General features: G+C 34.3%; 1 protein-coding gene across 11 annotated transcripts in view; it reads right to left on the bottom strand.

Moving 5' to 3' along the window:
- The window catches only part of LOC111515938 (protein FAM135A), a 72,577-nt gene that overhangs the window by 25,887 nt on the left and 27,182 nt on the right, over positions 1-19,508 (bottom strand). For 8 of the 11 annotated variants that reach the window (XM_074169483.1, XM_074169505.1, XM_074169499.1 and 5 more), the window contains 6 exons: positions 15,882-16,067; positions 12,522-12,779; positions 8,587-8,616; positions 8,198-8,474; positions 5,493-5,752; positions 5,276-5,433 (listed from right to left, as the gene is read on the bottom strand). In XM_074169483.1, the coding sequence (XP_074025584.1) occupies positions 5,276-5,433; positions 5,493-5,752; positions 8,198-8,474; positions 8,587-8,616; positions 12,522-12,779; positions 15,882-16,067 (1,169 nt within the window). The remainder of the gene's footprint in view (positions 1-5,275; positions 5,434-5,492; positions 5,753-8,197; positions 8,475-8,586; positions 8,617-12,521; positions 12,780-15,881; positions 16,068-19,508) is intronic. The other 3 variants (XM_074169511.1, XM_074169493.1, XM_074169518.1) reach the window with 3 other exon arrangements.

The raw sequence follows: 19,508 nt of genomic DNA, 5'->3' as shown, positions 1-19,508 counted from the left end.
ATTATTTCAGTTACGGCACATATTTTAACAAAATCCCAAAATACTTCGAATTTAAATTATAGTTTGACATACTTCAACGGAAAAATGCTTACTCTACCTTAAACCCCCCGTCGACTGATAGGTCGATTTTTCAAGTGAAAAGCATAGGCTTGTTATATATCGCTTGAAAGGACTTTTCATTCTCTATTCAAAAATGTTATCGTTCTTAAGTTTTTTGCAACAATTAGGATGAAATAAATTAAAATCATGTGTTTACCAAAATTCGATAAAATACACTCAAAACTATTGCAATATACTCAAAACTTATTTCATGTCAAGGTATTGATAATAAGAAAGTAAGCAAAAACCATAGAAATCTTCTTATTACATGGTATCCTTTGAAAAAGTATAAATGATTTCTGTGGCAAAGTTAGTTTAAAACGCCTTGTCAACTTGTTTTTTTATGTCACAACATTAGTTGTTAGTATTTTAATTTAAGTTTGAAGTTCGTTAACTTCAAGTCTGACAAATGGTTAGGTTAACGGAAATGCATATAATAACAGTTTTACAAATGATTGGTTACGGGGATAAAACCCGAACACAACAGGGAGTAGCTTGCCTATTTCATAAGAAATTTCCTAATTTACCACCCATATCTCAAGGAACAATAAGCAAAATAATGAAGCAGTTTTGCGAGCTCCGTTATCTGGGGCAGATAAAAAAAGCAGCTGCCAATGCAATGAGTGATGAACTCAAATTAGATGTGATGCTTGAGTTCGAGGAAAACCTACATACATCGAGTAGACAGGCATCTACTACATTTAATGTTAGCCATACATCGATAGTAAACATAGGGAAAGAAAATAAAATGCATCCCTATAAAATAATACCTACTCAGGAGCTCATGGAAGACGGTTTTGATAGAAGAACGTATTTTTGTGAGCAAAAGATGGACATATTGGATAATAATATCATCCAATTAGAAGACGTTATGTTTTCTGATGAGTGTAATTTGTCTCTTAACGGTCATGCTAATCGGCAAAATTGCCGCTACTGGTCAACGGAAAATCCTCACTGGATGACAGAAAAACACACGCAATACCCTCAAAAGGTTACTGTTTGGGCAGGAATTGTTGGAAACCATATCATTAGTCCCTTTTTCATTGAGGGCAATAACGATAATTATTTGGAACTACTTCAAAATGATGTCATTCCAAGTTCCAGTGAATACGACATGGTTTCAGCAGCATGGAGTACCACTACACTACCAAGTTAATGTCCGGCAATACCTCGATACAAAATTTCCTGATCGGTGAATAGGGAGGCGAGGATCGATTGAATGGCCAGCGCGATCACCTGATCTCTCATCATTAGATTTCTTTTTATGGATATTTGAATGAATTAAAAGAACGAATAACACTTGCGATTTGGTCGGTCACGCCTGATATGTTAAATGATTAAACATCTACTTCGTTCGTTAACATCCATAGTTTTTTTCGTATTTTACATTTCATCACGTTTTGCATTACATTTTAGTTTTTGAGTGTATTTTATCGAATTTCGGTAACCACATGATTTTAATTTATTTTATTTCAATTGTTGCAATGGACTTGAAAGCGATAACATTTTTGAATAGACAATGAATATACCTTTCAAACGGTATATCATAAACCTATAGTTCCCATTTGAAAAATTGGGGTTTGTACCTGTCATTCGAAGGGGGTTGAAGAAAGGGGTGGCATTTTTACGTTTTTTGTTGGAATGTCAAATTATAATTTACATTTGACGTGTTTCGGGATTTTTTCGAATATGTACAGTAACCGAAAGAATGAATTTATTCCATTTGGATTTCACACACTGTATATACTTTACCACACAAACATGGTATGCGATATACCACACACTTACTTATTGAAAAGTCCAAGAGAGCTAATTCAAGAAACACCAACACGCCTGAAGAAGCTATTGTATAGCGAAACATGTGTTTCGTTTTTGTAAAACTGTTTGGTAAAAATCTAACAATGAAGTGTTTATTGAATATGTTATGCATTTTCATCAAGTATCGACGGATTCCATCACGTATCCAAGAAAACTCTTTCTTAATTTTTTCCTCATCTTCATGGTGAACTGAAAACATAAATGTTTCGCATTCAGATGCTTCAAGAACTGATTCAGGTTATCTCTAGTCAGTTTGGTTTCCAAGGACTAACTAATTGTTTGCAAAAAACGAATAGTAATTCTCAGTTATTGCTACAGAAAATAATGATTAGGTATCTCTTGGAATCCCTAAAAACCAAAGAGAAAAATTGTTCACCAGATTTTCTGAGACGAAATTTCTTAGGCCTTGGAGAACCATAGTAACTCCATTATTTCCATTCCATCGATTGCTGTTTTCTCAATTGATTGTAGAAATATACTTGAGTTTCATCCATTGGTTCAACACTGCTCAAGAGTACATCTTCTTCGAACCGAGCACAGATGGAACGATCTGCACGCTTCTGGTCAACATTCAGACATTTCGGGCTCCATTAAAAAAAACATCGACGTGAACTGTACAATGGACGAGTTATACGGAATATTTAGTACATCAGATATTCGTTTACGATTGACGACGGTTTGATAGCATTATATCATGAATTGCATTGATATTTAGGGAGGTAGACAAAAAAACCGGCCTTCCCGATTGAGATTCATCTTCAATGGAAAATTAACCTCTTTTGAAGTTTACAATCGAAGCTTTTACGATCGCATATGAAGGACAATTCTGGCGAAGATCCTTTCTTTTCAAATTTTATAGTGTAACTCTGGTTCGACTAGCAATATTTAAGGGTATGGTTCGAATGTAACCTAACCTAACCGGTACTCACCGGTTAGTAACTGAGACATAAGCTCAAGTAATTTAGTTCATTACAAACTTAGGTAAAAATCAGGTACTTGAAATGTTGGTACTTCAAAGTGTAGAACAAGGTATACAGTGCATTTCTTTAATGCCCCCCCTTTTATTTTTTGAACGGGTCATCTCAAAAAATTGAAATTTGGGATAATGAAATTAATACATGAATGCTTTATTTTGATAGTGAATTTGATAGATGAAACTTTCAAGATGGCGACTGGGTGCCATCTGAGAAAAAAAATTGAATGGAAAGGGGGGTCTTGTGACACATAATTTTGAAGCTCCTGACGAATATTTCACAACTCTAGAATAAGAAGTTAATATCTTTACCTACTACAAAATGACGGAACATTTGATAATTTCCTGAAGACAAACACATTAATATCGATATTTCTAGAAATATTCCTTTTTATCTGCCATATGGCAATTTCAACAACCCGATAAGGTTTGTTAAAAGTTATTTTTTGTTTATAAAAACGAAAAAAATGTCAGCACGACAATGAACATCATTGTTCAGATGGAATATTCTCTCTCATTTAGTTTTCGGTTTTACAAATAGCAAGGTACCACGTCAACTATCTCTAAAATAGTCAATTATCGTCCATTGGAAGAAAAAATTGAAGCGATTTTTATTTACGGTGTGACGCGTAACTTTCACGAGACCGAAAGGATTTTCAATGAATGTTTTCCGAATCTTCCTATCTGTAGAAAAAATTTGCGGGAACTTGTATCCAAATTCACAACTACCGGTATTGTAGGTACATAACAAAAAGCACCCAGGTCATCCGTCCATTCCGGAAGAACAGCAAATGCAAATAATTGGTGAGATGATAGTAAATCCTGAACAGTTTAGTTATTTTGTCGCGATAGTTTGTGAGGTGTCTCCTTCTACTATGTGGAGACTTTTGAAAAGGAATAGGTAGCATCCATAGAAAATTGACCCTGATCGAAGAACAGAATTCTGCGAAATCATGACGGAAACCATTGCAAGGCATCCTACCTATCTCCACAGTATTTGTTCTAGTGACAAATGTACTTTTTTTCTAAACGGCAATGTTTCCAGACAAAATTGCCGTTATTGAAGTGACACTAACCCTCACGTTTTCCGTGAAACACATACCCAATATACAGAAAAAATCAACATTTGGGCACGAATATTGGGAAACCATATTGTAGGACCTCTATTTATCGATCAAAATTCAACTGGGGAACTGTAATTGAATATGCTGGAAACTACTGTTGACCCTCTCATCACTGAAATCGTCGAAGCGAATCCTAATGAATTCGATAATTGTATTCTAACAAGATGAAGCACCAACACATTACTCGAGACAAGTAAGATTTGATACCTTTGTACTTTTTTTTTATGGGGCTATTTGAAGCAAAGGGTGTACGAAACTGAACCTGCCTCAATACTGAATACACGGCAGAGAATAATGAATATTTGTAGAGATATTGACGTGTTTGAAAATGTTCGGCGTGAAATGGTTCAAGGCAACCATTTCGAGCATCTTCCGAACTGACCCCAAGCTTATTACCTCATATTATGTAGTTAAATGTCAATGTATTTAGGCAATTATTTAAAGTTTCGCCATTTTGTAGTAGTTGAAGATATTGACATTATATTCTAGGGTTGTGAAGCATTTGTCAGGAGCTTCAAAAAGATGTATCACAAGACCCCATTTTCATTTAAATTTTTTTTACCAGATGGCGCCAGTCGCAATCTTGAAAGTTTCATCTGTCAAATTCACTTCAAAATTAAGTATTCTTGCATTAATTTCATTATTCCAAATTTCAATTTTTTGAGTTGACCCGTTCAAAAAATAAAAGGGGGGGCATTAAAGAAATGCACTGTATTTAGCATTGAATATGTAGAATTAGTTAGTGAAGACACGCCGGAAGAAGCCATTGTATGGCGTAACACGGTTGCGTTTTTGTAAAATCGTTTAGTGAAAATCTCACAATGAAGTGTTGTTTGAATACGTTAGTTATGGATTTTCATCAAGTATCGGCCAATTCCATCACATATCATAAATTAGTGGTTACTTTCGGAACACATCAACACGGAAAATTACTCTCCACTCAATATTTGCCGGTGACCTTGCTGATGTTTGGTTAACCATTTTTCAGAAAATATGACGGAGGCGATTAGTTTTGTTACTTTTTGACCATACCCTTATTTGTCCACGAAACTGGTCTGAATTATTTAGATATCAATGTATCCTCGTAAAGTATATTTCTACTTTGAAGTAGTAGTAGAATATGATATCGTTACTGAGAAAGTAACTGAAACAGTCAACATTTTCTTCAAGCACCCGATGTTTATGTAATACACGATGAAGAGCAATATCAAACCTACAAAGTGAAATTGAATTTTCAATAAGTGCAAGGGAATATCCTTACCCCGATTTGGTATCAGCTTGGTTTCTTCATTGGTTCTTTTCTTGTAGTCGTATGGATCTTGATACTGGTCCTCGAAAATAACAGGCAAAGTAGAACTTTCACCATCAAGCGGTACACAATGAATGGGAAGTGGTGGTAACATTTGCATATATTTGGACCTAACATTAGAAAAGTCATAATTCAACTCCTTGAAATATGATAACGAATCATGTTATACCTTCTAGCTACTTCCGCAATTACTAAATAATTTTGATACGTCGCATCGTTACAGCCGAAAGCTAGATGTCGTGGATTGTAAATGGAAAAAAATAATTCGGCGAATCGTCGTACCCTTAAATTATGATGTTTTTTACTCAAATGCTGTTGAATCGCGATTTTACAACTGAAAGTTAGTAAAAAATAGTTCCACAACTTTATGTTGTTAGCGCAAACTTCAGCAAGTCCAGAATTTTGCTTGTAAGGCCGTTTTTTCATCAACTAAAATAAAAGAATCGAGATTAGCAGAAAGTTGTTTGAATGCAGATTTTACAAAATATCAATTCTGTATATAGTGCTTCTATACTTGAACCACATTGGATACTAACAGAGATTTGTCTTATTTCCAGTACATGTGTGAGATGTTTGGATTTAGAAAATATCTTTCAATTTGTGCAGCGAATTGATTTATCCCATTTCAGATAACAGATCATGTGGCGTTATTATTGCAGTCCTATTATCAGTTACTGAATTTTATTCCCCAACAAAATAATCAAAGATAAATATAGAGGAACTGAAAAAAAACAATGTTTTTGATTGACAGCAGAAACAATCGCTATCCGAAAAATCATCATTATTCCGACTTCCACCCGGAGTATGTGTTTGTGGAGTTGTTTTCTAGCTTTGTCTGCAGGTGTCGCAGAGGACATCTTACTGAATCGACTGCAGAAAGAGTTTATGACTAACTGGAATTAATTTTGTTTGGTCGGGATACTCAGAAGATTCACTTCGTCTGAAGTGACCTGCCCGTTACTGATGATGGGGCAAGTCCACCGAAATCGCTTTATCGGTCGGTCGCACCGACTAAGTGAAATGAATTTCTGCTTTTCATATGCTGGAAGTAACTTACGACAAATCTTCCAAATGGAAGACGTTGCACAGGTGCCTGCGCGGCATTAGCTGGGTTAACTCGAAGATTCTCACACGGATAAAGTATGATGAACTGTTTTCTCGGGTTTCGCTCCGTGTTCTGTGTATTTTCTCCCCATAAGGATTATTTTCACAACGTTTTGGCAAAGTCTCATTTGCCATCTTCTGGTGATGTCTATAGTTGAAAAAACCAGACATCACCAGAAGATGGCAAATGAGACTTTGCCGAAACGTTGTGAAAATAATCCTTATGGGGAGAAAATACACAGAACACGGAGCGAAACCCGAGAAAACAGTTCATCATATATATATATATATATATATATATATATATATATATATATATATATATATACTATAGGATGTTAAATGATGTTGAAGTTGATGTGGGTTACGAAAATTAAATTTTTATTTATTATTTATTTTTGAATTTTACATCATTCCTAAATGATAACAATTAGTTCAAATATGCCTTTTTCGATTTTTTATCACAGATATTGATTTGATTTCATCTGATATTTCTTTCTAACCTATATCAGTTATCTGTTTTTCGAATTTCAATTAATTTTGATGTACAAATTTTGATATTTAAATTTCCCACTCTTTTGTACTTGTTTCCTGTCAAGGCTGTGGGTTTCAATACATGTACAGGATGTCCTCGCTGTATTTCTGTATCAATTTCATTGACTTGATGAAATACAGTATGCTGAATATGGGGCCATACATCGTAACATTTTTAGCTACCTCGGGTGTCTCCAAGGATTTGATCCTGGATCACTTTTCTTCCTCATACTGAAGAATAATTCACCTCCTTTACTGCATTCCGGACATTTTTTGCAGATGATTTGAAGTTGTTCACCTCAACAACTGACTTGAATGACTATATTACACTTCAAGAAGAGCTCAGAGCGCTACAGTTCTGGCGCTCCAAAGGTTGTCTCGCACTCAATATTTCTAAAAGCGAGGTAGTCATTCTCGAAAACAAAACCCAATAACTTTTGATTACTCAATGAATAGTGCTTTCCTCGAAACTGATATTCGAATACCTACGAGTCATATTCGACAATAAATTTAGATGAACACATCTACAAAGCTGTTACGGCTTCAATGACATCACTTGGTTACTGTGTGCGAAACTGGTTTGGTTTCGGAAAGTTTCCTTCCTATCAGTGCAAATAAGACCAGGGTAAAATTCGATAATATGTTTAGAAAGGTGAGGATGACCTTCAACGAGTTTTTGCTCTAGACAACGAGATGCTTTTGCAAAAATGATGTCTGTAAGAGATTGTTCACAAATGCCTATAGAGTTTCATTCAGTTTTCTTCGTGGCATCAGTCACCCAAGGTTTTTTGAAAGCATTTACTAAATCCAGATGGTATAATAACTAGAAAGATATGTATCTCTCTTGGACGTAACTAAGAAAGAAGAAACTGAGAAACCTTGAATGAAATGAAAATAAATAAGTAAATGGATGAAGGACAATAACTACATGAATAACAATACCCAAGGTTAATCCGTTTTGTTCCATATTCTGCACAACATTTTTTCCAATCAGTTCTTTTAGAATGTAGTTTCAACGATGTAATTCCTATTGTATGTGCAGTATTTCAATATTATTCTAGATATCTTTGAAATATTTTGCCGGAAACAAGTTTTTTTATGGAATATAAGAAACTATCAGCCAATATTTAGAATTGTCAATAAATATTTATCCTTATTTTAGCAGTTATTAGAAGTTCTCTTTCACAAAGGAGATGTAATTCTTCAACTAGGTAATTCAAAAAATAACAATGTTACCTTAGTGCTATCGTACTCATTGTGTTTCACAATGAGTGTATCATAATTATCTGAAACGATTTCTTCTCTCTGTTGCAGTAACGTTTTGTATTCCTTGATAGTGCTTTTCAGATTATTGCTAGAATCTTGTAAAACGTTGTAGGCCTCTAAATGTATTTGTGGTGATTCGTTAATTCTGCTATAAATCTTATTACTACTCACTGGTAGGACGGGATCCGTTAAAGAAGAACATTGGGCAGACTTTATTTTGCTCCAAGACTTTGAACTCTTTGGAGTGCTGGAACAAAAACACAGGTGGTTTGAAAGTGATGTCAATGATAAACATAATCTTACAAAAGAACACTATGAGGGTGTAGATATTTTTGGTTCACAAAATTCGTTATACTCACCAACTTTGCATGTACCGAAGTATTCCCTTCCTGAATGCAGCATCAAAATTGAATAAGTTATTAGTTCATGTAACTATAGAATATTCTCATATTATCTAATATTTTAGAAGTCAATAATTTATATGCGTCTCTTCTACATGTTTCTGGATTACATGATGGTATGCAAAAAAACAACACATTTTATACCAAGGTCAATGTTACTTTTACTTTCTGTATAGCCCTCGTAAAATTTTGCAACAATGAATTGATGGTTGAGGTAGATGGTCTATCAAGATTTACATTTTTTTCATCTTCATTGCGACATATTGAGGAGTTCTACAGTTTCGGCTTCTAATACGTGTAAATTCATTTTAATTGAATGGGTAAGGTGAAAATAATACTTCACCATTTACACAACACTAACATTCAATGCTGACAGATGTTTCGCTTATAAGTCGCTCAGAAGATGACACAGTGTGTCGAAACAGCGGTTAGCATTGAACGTTAGCATTGTGTAAATTGTGAAGTGTTATTTCCATCCTAGCCATTCAATATATTAAGACATTTTTCAACATATTTTAAATTTATATTCTTTCCATATTCAGATACATACTCAGTTATAATAATTTTTATTGTTGAAAGTTATAGTAATCTACAATGAAAACGAAATCGAAAAGCTATTGTGTTTTCTCATCAAATTTATTGATCGATAAAAAACACTGTTTCATTCTATATTTTGATGATTTCAGTCAGTAACAATCTATTTTGAACTTTTTGTCGTTGATTTTTGTATCTCGAGTCTATGGTAAACTTTCTCTGTAAATAAATGATTACTAGTTAACTAATGAAAGAATGGCAACTCTTTTGGTTGATTGATGTGACACTTAACGCTTTTAATTGACTTTTTTAAACAGACCTTCATTTCATACAATTGAAAAAGAAATATAAAAGAGTAGAAAAAATATTTGCTTTCGTTTATGAACTATCTACATATAAAAATTCTACACACTCTCGTTTGAGTTTTTTGAATTGTTCATAACTGTTTTGCAGAGACTCAAAACCCACATGACTCCTGTAAAGTAACCCACTTTATTTTTTTGCAAAATGATTTTTTTCCTGATACGTCTAATAATGTGATCCATTCTTCGTATTTTATTCCTGTGTTATATCGATGTCCGGATATACACTTCCCCTTCGAAGAGATGGAAGAGCCATAAATTCGAATGCATCAAAACAACATAAAATGGAAAAACAGTACGGCAAGGGGAGTTCCGAATCAATTGACTGAAAATTTTATTTTCGTTGCACCAGGAGAAACTCATCTTATGAAATTTTTCTGATTTTTCGATAAAACAAGATAAACTGTTTATCTTTCATTTATTTATTGCACGGGATCATCACTTTCATAATAGTTCAAGCATCAAATCTAATTACGTAAAAGTAAGACTCGAAGTAAACTCAAGCACGTGGAAATGAGTGGAAGTACTAAGATATACAGAATTATAGATTATACAAATCACAATACAGAGATAAATAGCGAGAAAAATATGAAAGATACATACAGTGTGTGTGAAAGCCAAATGGAATAAATTCATTATTCCGGTTACGGTACAAATTTTAACAAAATCCCGAAACACCTCAAACTTAAATTATAATTTGACATACTTCAACGGAAAAATACTACCCCTACTTTCAACCCCTGTCGAATGACAGGTACAACCCCCAATTTTTTAAATAGGAAATATAGGCCTGTGATATATAGTTTGAAAGGTCTCTTCATTTTCTATTCAGAAATTTTATTGCTTTCAAGTTTATTGCAACAATCAAGATAAAATAAATTAAAATCATAATCATAAAATACACTCAATATACTCAAAATACACTCAAAACTTATTGCAATACATTTACTCAAAACTTATTTCATGTTGAGGTATTGATAATAAGAAAGAAAGCAAAAACCATAGCAATGTTCTTTTCAAATGGTATCCCTTCAAAAACCGTAAATAATTTCCGTGGCAACGTTAGTTTAAAATGTCTTGTCAACTTGTTTTGTATGTTACAACATTAGTTGTCAGTATTTTAATTCAAGTTTAAATTTCGTTAACTTCAAGTCTGACAAATGGTGAGATTAACGGAAATACATAAAATAAGAGTTTTACAAATGATTGGTTACGGAGATAAAACCCGAACACGGCAGGAAGAAGCTCGTCTATTTCATGAGAAATTTCCTAATTTAACGTCCATATCTCAAGGAACAATAAGCAAAATAGAGAAGCAGTTTCGCGAGCTTGGTCATGTGGAGCAGATAAAAAAAGCAGCTGCCAACGCAATGAGTGATGAACTAAAATTAGATGTGATGCTTGAGTTTGAGGAAAATCCACATACATTGAGTAGACAAGCACCAACTACATTCAATGTTATTCATACATCGATAGTAAACATATTTGGAAAAACATTCCCAGGAAGTTCATTCCACATAAACGCCGTTCTCCTGATGAAGAAGTTCTTAGACAGTGAAGTTCAAGGTGAACTGAGTTGAACCTCAAAACGATGAGCAGCCACAGTCATCGCGTTTTCTTGATATGTACCGCTCGTGATGGAATCAAATGTATCAAAATGTCCGCCATTGAGGATGACAGTGTTCTTGAAAGTGAAATTTTTTCTCTTCCGTTTACTTTATTGTGTAGCAATCATGTGAATGATATCTGATTCAAGTTCCATAACGAATGTTTTGTAAAATTCAATGTTCATATAGTAGTGGTAGTTGATTGCTTTCTTTCTTTCTTGGGAAAATTCCCACAATTTTTGTTTAAAGATGGAGAAGTAGAAAGTCAAAACTTTTTTTCCCTAAAGAAAACAATACTTTCAACTTAACTTCAATAGGAAAATTCATTTCCCATAAAGAGAAGTTTTTTGTTGTTGATCAGTAATTCTATCGAGAGAAATACTGAGAGATTCAAAATATAAAAACAATAGTTTCCTCAATTTTTAAATGGAACTCTATTGCTATTACTTTTTTAAATGATATTATCATATTATTCATATGATAATTGATAAAATTTAGTGAGTTTCGAATTTTAAAGGAATTCAGCTCTGTTAATAATACAACTATCGACTCAGTTGTTCTGAAACATATCAATCACTTTGAAACATTTGAACTGACTCCTCTCACAACTTTACTGATCTTGGATTTTTTACTCAATCTAACTCGCTCGATTCTAGAGGCGATAAATCTAGTACCCTACGTGGCCAAAGATGCAAAACATTTTTCTTTGAAATATTTGATATCTGTCATGTGAATGTTTAAAATTCATAAAACTACTCAAAAAATTTATGGAGCATGTGAATGTTCAAATTCATTATACTCAAAAAAATCTATGGACCAGGAGTACTTGGTGAATGAACAAGGAATGGATCAGAAGATGAGCTAGTGCCACTGAATTAATATAATTTTACATCAGTAGAAGAATAATTATCGAAACAATTTCGCTATATAGTATTTTTTTATCAAAATAGATAGCCCCAAATGAACTGATATTACGAAATATTTTTTTATGTTTACAATGGGTTTGGTATCCTGCAGTTGTGACACGAATTTATGTCACCTAGAAATGCCGATTGAAGAAAATATTTTGAAATTGCAAATATATTATTTTTGGAAAGCGTTTTAACAAGAAGTTCACATAAGTTTTTGTTTCGATACATCCAATATGGGGAATGATGATCAGGACTACTTATTGTCATTATTTATGGTAAACATATACCTTTCATCCATATTTCATCAGTAGAAATTTGAATATGGAACTAAACGCTACTATACCATTTGACACCCTTAATAATGGTAATTATTTTTATAAAGCTGGCTGATCGATATCTATAAATTAGCTTGATATAATAACCAGTGTAACATATTGTACCACCATTTTTTTAGTGAGAAATATAAGTTTAAAACTTACTTTACTGAAGGCTGATGCAAAGCAGTCAGTGCGGCATGGACAGTCAAAGAAATGGCCGATAAGTGAAAGTAGTCGAATAAAACTGGTAAATGGTAATGCAGGCCTTCTATGGGGGACATGTTGAGCTGCAACGATCTCGAGGAAATCATAACCATATTTGTCGGAGAAGTATCGCTAAACCATAACTCCAAGATCATTGAAAACTCGGCTTTTTCTAAAGATTCTCTTAGATTGTTACCGTCTACCAACATATGACACCTGGCGGAGAAAAAAAATATCATGATACCACGCTCCATATAGGGATTCATATAATTGGCTGTTATTTATTTGGCGTTAGGTTATACTAAAAAGTTTTATACAGAGCACAAGGTAAATGATCGTACCTAGAACTCTATACTCTTTGATGGGTTCTTTGGAGTTGCCGATAAATATCGACATAAAAGAACCTATTTTGACTGAATTATCCAGACAATGTTCTCATTGATAGTCGATTTGAGCATTTTATATTTCGAAAACAGTATAACTGATAGGTATCACGCAGAAATAATAGGTGGTAACTACAAATTACGAAAGTGTAAAAGAACCACAAATTTTTATTATTTGTTTCTTGAAAATTAAAGTCGATGAGTTTGAAATGGTTTAGAGTCATAATTTCGAGAAAGGGCGATGACAAAAGTGCATGGAATCGATCCCATAGATGACGTTTTCGTAATTCATTGCTCTTACTATCTCAAGCTTGTTCTTTAAGAACAGTTGAGTTCAGCAATGCATTTGTGGTTCAGCCTAGCACCACTGATGAGACCTACGCCGGGTCGAAACAGCGCTTTCTGGTATTGAATCATAAATGCGTTGTGTTTGGGAGATGTTATCGCCTTTACCCGAATTCACGACTTTAAACTCGGGATTTTGAGTTAACTCTTGAAATTTCTTGAAACTCGAAATTACGACTCTTGACTCGAAATTTCGACTTTAATCTCGAAATTACGACTTTATAGTCTCAATTTTAAAATCAAAATTTTGGAAATCGTATATAATAGGTATCGTTACGTTTTCTTCATGGGTTTAAAAATGATTGAGTACACTTTACCATATTCAAACTTAGTTTTATTTCACTGTTAATATAACCAAACACTTCAACTGAAACTTCAACTAAGATTCAAATGTCTATCGCCTTATTAGATCTTTCCGTACCGCATTGTCACTTAAAGTTGACTTCTTGACGATCGGCGCGTGAGTAGGGTTTATATATGGCGATCGAATCCTTTCGAAGCCAATATGGAATTTGCTAGAAGTCTACCGAAGTAACGCTGCATCTAACTAGAAGAAACGCGAAGCGTTGCAATGATGCCACTCCTTTTTTGTCACACTTTTTATAATAAAAAACAATGTACTTTTTTTAGTATCGTATTTTGGATTTTTGAATTCACATACATGGCCCCTTTACGTGGTTATCCCCGTCCTGGATACCGGCGGGAATAAAGGGGCCCTCAAACTTCACTTTTAAAAAACTTTCTTGGTACCACGGCCACCACGAGATGATGCCACTCCTTTTTTGTCACACTTTTTATAATAAAAAACAATGTACTTTTTTTAGTATCGTGTTTCAGATTTTTTAATTCACATACATGGCCCCTTTTCGTGGTTATCCCCGGTCTGGATACTGGCGTGAATAAAGAGGCCCTCAAACTTAACTTTTTAAAAACTTTCTTGGTACCACGGCCACCACGAGAGTCCGTTTACGTCTTTCCTTCAATATTTTTATGGATTATCTTCGTCGTGATATGTTATTGAAATGACATGATTATATACATTGTTGGTCTTCAACCAGTTGTTAAATTCCACTGGTACGCTGGGAGTTCTTTTGTGCTCTGCCCGATTCCGAAGATTTTAGTAATAATTTAGTTCTTCTTTGGGACTTTGTAACTAGTGTGATATTCTCTCATATATGTCCTGTGGATTGATCTGGTGCTAATTCTTGAGGAAAGGTATATATTGATCATTTTTTGTTTGGGTTCTCCCGTAGCTCATTAGGTAGACGAAAGAATGTGCATACGTCATCAATTTGGCATCTAATATGAGTCGACAAAGTTATTAAAAAGAGAAAATGTGGTTATTGATTCGAACAACCTAACTTAAATATGGGTGAAGATGCATTTATATACCTATTGTTCGAAGAGGACGGAACACTGTTCACATGCATTTAACCATTTCTTGTTGTATTGTTTGGAATCGCCGTAGATATTCTACTCAATGACCTCGTGGTTGGTATGGATTGTGAATGGTTTTTTATAATTTTGCAGGGTCATAAGCGTTCAATAAATCCATTATGGTGCGACCTCAACTTTCGTTGTTTTTTATGGAAACGAAAAAGTGGCTAGTGCTCCGAACAACCTAACCTAAATCCGGGCAAAGACGCATTAACATATCTAGTTCGAAGAGAACGGAAAAATATTCACACGCATTCACCATTTCTTCTTGTATGGTTTGGAATCTGGATTGTTAGCGATTGTTATAAATTTGCAACGTCATAAGCATTCAATAAATTTACTATGGTGTGGCGAAAACTTTCGCTATTTTCTTTATATGGTTGAATTTTCCTCTGTTGGCGAGATCAACAAGCCAAGCGCACGTCACCAGATACTTGTAGCAACAGGCAGATAGATTAGAGGAAAGAGCCAACCTGTGGAGGATCAGTATGAACCCTGACAAGAGTCAGGTTATACTGTTCAACCGGATGATGGTTATCTTCAACGGATTTGATGTCTTTTTTGCATTAATTATCACTATTCTCCGCAGCAGATTATCCTCAGAGTTATTGTTGATACTTTTGTACCTTCGCTCTCATAGAAAAATATGAGAACTGGGAACTGCCATTAAATGTTATGGCATCTGCCATTAAATGTTATGATACCCTACCTGAAACACAAATATATATTCATAGCGAATGGAAGTTTAAAAAAGAAACACAAAGAAATTTATATTAGGAAATGACATTAATAGAAAAAAAATTAAAGTAACACAAGTACATCTCTTCAAAATTAAATAACGATTTCAATTATATTATTTTCTACCCCCAGAAAGAGTTCATCACTAGCCGGAATTATATTTGTTTGGTCGTGATACTCTTTGCCAAATCGAAGACGTTGCACAGGTTACTGATGGTTTTAATTCAACTTTCTGTGCGGCATTAGCTGGGTTAGTTGTTGTTTTTCCGCCTGGTATCTGCCATAATACTTATATTAATATATTATTTTACACTAGTTATCATTATTTTATGTTAACACGCGAAGTAGGTAGTAGAAGAGAAGAGAACATTTGTTTTCATAAATAAATGAATTATAAATTCCAAGAAAACCTCACCTAAATAAAACGACGTCTTTCAAAGTAACTTCTTCGTTTCTGTATAGTATCTGAAAGGGACGACATGCTCCATAATTTCCCAAAACAATAGCCGAGCCTAAACCAGTGGTTACTTCGGGAGTGGTAACCTCAATTTCAACATTCAGTTTTGATGAAACACGAAGCGAACAGCGAACTTGGTACATTCTGTAAAAGATAAATTATAAGGCTATTATCATTTTATAGGGGGTACATAGCAATTCAATTTCAAACTCCAGAATAAGGTAGATGATATCAAGTATGGTTGCATTCATGTCTGCGCTGCTATACCTAAATCTATACCATAATTGGTACTAGATTTTATCATAAAAGAACAATTCGTTCAGGCCATTCTCAAATTACCTACAGTGTAAGTTAACGGACTAACACCTATCAGAAAACAACTAACCCCCTGGCTAATACCATGAATGGCGTTAGATTATATCCGACACGTGTCAGTGCAGGGTTCTTCACTGAAGTTATTCCTGCATATGCTGTTGCTTCAGTGAAGAATTCTGCACTGAAACCTGTCGGATAATCCAACGCCCTTCGTGGTATTAGCGAGGGGAGTAATTTTCTGATAGGTGTCAGTCCATTAACCCACAGTTTAGGGAATTTGAGACTGGCCTCAATGAGTTGTTCTTTTAGATGATTTGATTCACAAACAGTTTCCAAGTATGCCCACTCATGCCCACTATGGCATAACGAAATAGCGCTGTGTGAGATTGTATCAAGAATCCACTATGAAATATATTTTGATTAATTGAATCTATATTTCCCCTTTGATTATAACCCTATTGGGTCGAATGTGGGGTGAAAAAAATGATACTCTTCATAAATTATTAAAACCAACTATCACCATCATAGCAAAGAAGTCACAATGAAAATACTTGAAACAGCCAATTGAACAATAAAAAATACCAGTAACAAAACAGTAAGTGATACAACTGAAAATACAGTAAAGTGACCAGAATCAGATACAATTGATCGAATGATGCCGGAAAAATCGGATATTCTATTCAAAAATCAATACCTAATCTGATCAGGGCCACTTTCATTTCGGAAACTGGGAAAGCAGGATTCGGCGAAGATCTTCACATCAATCAGTTTCATGTCATTTGTATTGAGAACATTGTAAAAACTACTTGAATATTGGATACGAGTTATCAGCAGAGGACTACTGCATCGAAACCAATGTGCTCACAAGTCCAGTATGTCATCGACTTTATGTTGGGTCACAGAAACAAAAAGAATCATGTTAGCTGTTATTGAAGACGCATTTGAAAATACATCCCCAGAATAAACCATTCAGGCGTTGAAAAAGAGGGTTCGACGAAATATGCAGCCGGGAAAGTAACAGTAGTGTCATATTAGTGTCATGTAGTGTCATATTAGGAAACGGTCAACAAAGCGGCATTGTTCTTATTGTTATAAAACCGTGTTAGAAAAGTACGTCCTCCGGACCACAATTGATATAAAGTAATGTATTATTGAGATGAGTTAATCATCCTAGTCCAGGCGAGTGTAATAATATAGTGATTATAACAGATTATAACAATATAGACTTGGGAAGAAGGACTTAATATCAGCCCATTCAAATCGACGATAGTAGCATTCATCAAGAATACCACGAAAGAGGAACTAAGACCCTTGACGCTTCGAGGTGAAGAGATGTAATTATCTATATACAGCGTGACTCACAGTCGATGGTAGGTTAGACGTTTCTGGAAAACGCAAAGCATGATTTTTCTGAAAATTTCACCTCTCACATTTCCTCACCTGTTTTATCGATCTAAAATATTTTAAGCATTGCGGCGTTGCCACTTCCATCAAAAAGTCCTAGCAACTTTATTTTTTTAAATGGAACACCCCTTATATTAATACATTTTTGGAATCGCTCTGGTATTTTGATACTTTTTTGTTGATAATGTCTTATAACCTATCTCTATTTGTTTTCGAGATAAAAAAAAATTGTGCTAAATATGGTCCAAAACATAGCCTTAATTGAAATTAAGTACATCAGTACTCTCAATTCATGAAAAGTTGATATTTTGATGATAGTTTGGAGAAACTCGAAATATTCAAATAACACCAAGAAATCGACTCCATATCCTACAGGGCGTGCTAAAATTACTATTATTTCCATTGTGCATAAAAGTAGTCAAAAGTTCATTTTTTCAAATGAAACCCCCTGCATATTACTCCGTAAAGTGAAAAATGCTTCAAGATGATATATCACGTCCCTATACCTGAATCGTCAAGTTTCCTCAATAAAGTCGCTTCCTCTAGAAGCATTATTTTTTTTTAGAATTTGGATTTAGGTAGCAGTGAAATTATCAAGCTTATAGCAGTTCGGTTACTTTTATAAGTAATATACAAAGAGTTATCGACGGTGTTTCGAATCATCTTCCAAAATGAGTGCAAATATCGATTATTCTTATGTTCTTATGAAGTTCTTATGAAATTATTTATTATACACATGAACAAAGTGATCAAATCTTTGTCAGAACGTGTAAAAAATTCAACCAAATGTATCCTGAAATAACACCAATAAACGAGAGGAAGTTTGTAAGGTTACAAAATAATTTCCTTAACTATGGCTCAAAGTTTCCTGGGAACAACTGTACCAAAAATCAGTCATTTCTAGGTAAAAAGTAAGATTTTGTGGACTAAATCATGTGAAAGTACAGACAATAACAGAATAAGATGATTCAAAATAACAAAATTGTAAACTAAACATCACATTTTCACAATAAATGCTGAAAATGTTGTCCATTACATTCTAAACACTTTAAAATGTTTTTTTTGTATGCAACTTGTGGTTGCTTTTTCAATTTCCTGGGGATCCATATCTTCAATACTCCGCACTATTCGCCGTCGCAATTCTTCTTTGGTAGGCACTGGAGTACTGTATACCCTTTCTTTTAAAACACCCCATAAAAAAAGTCAAGTGGCGTGAGATCGGGTGATCTCGGTGGCCAGTCCCACGGCCCTAAACGCCTAAACCAACGATCGTCGAAGAGTTCGTCAAGTTTCCTGAAAACTTCCTGGGTGGAATGAGCTGGCGCTCTGTCCAGTTGAAACCACGAATTACTATATTCCTCTAAAGGCAAATTTTCAAGAAAATCGGTTACAGTCGTCCTTAATATTTGGAGATATCTCTCTGCATTCAGTGTGTCTTCATAAATAAAAAAGCTAATTTTAATGTTCTTCAGATTATAGAAAATATTCAGGTCAAATTTTTCTTGAAAACCCATTTCATTTGTAACATGAGGATTATGATCAGCCCAAAAATGTTTATTCCTTCTATTGAAAATACCATCCCTCGTAAATTTTGATTCGTCGCTCCAAATTATTTTTGACAAAAATTCTAGATCTTCCTGTGTATGAATTAAAAGGGATCCACAAAAATGCATTCTACGTTCGAAATCTTCTGCTTTTAGAGCTTGAACTTTGGTAAATTTATACGGATGCATTCCGTGATTTTTCAAAATTCGTTGTACTGAAGCATGTGATATACCTAAATCTTTTTCTGCACTGCGAATGGAAGCTTCTCGATATGCATAAAAATATGCCAAAACGTTAACAGTATTGTTCTCATTTGAAGTA

The sequence above is a fragment of the Leptinotarsa decemlineata genome, unplaced genomic scaffold (genome assembly GCF_025532065.1).
Source record: "Leptinotarsa decemlineata unplaced genomic scaffold, Ldec_3_MD MMD2_P_RNA_scaffold_11, whole genome shotgun sequence".
Taxonomy (NCBI): Eukaryota; Metazoa; Arthropoda; class Insecta; order Coleoptera; family Chrysomelidae; genus Leptinotarsa; species Leptinotarsa decemlineata.
This window is presented reverse-complemented; position numbering and strand designations above follow the sequence as displayed.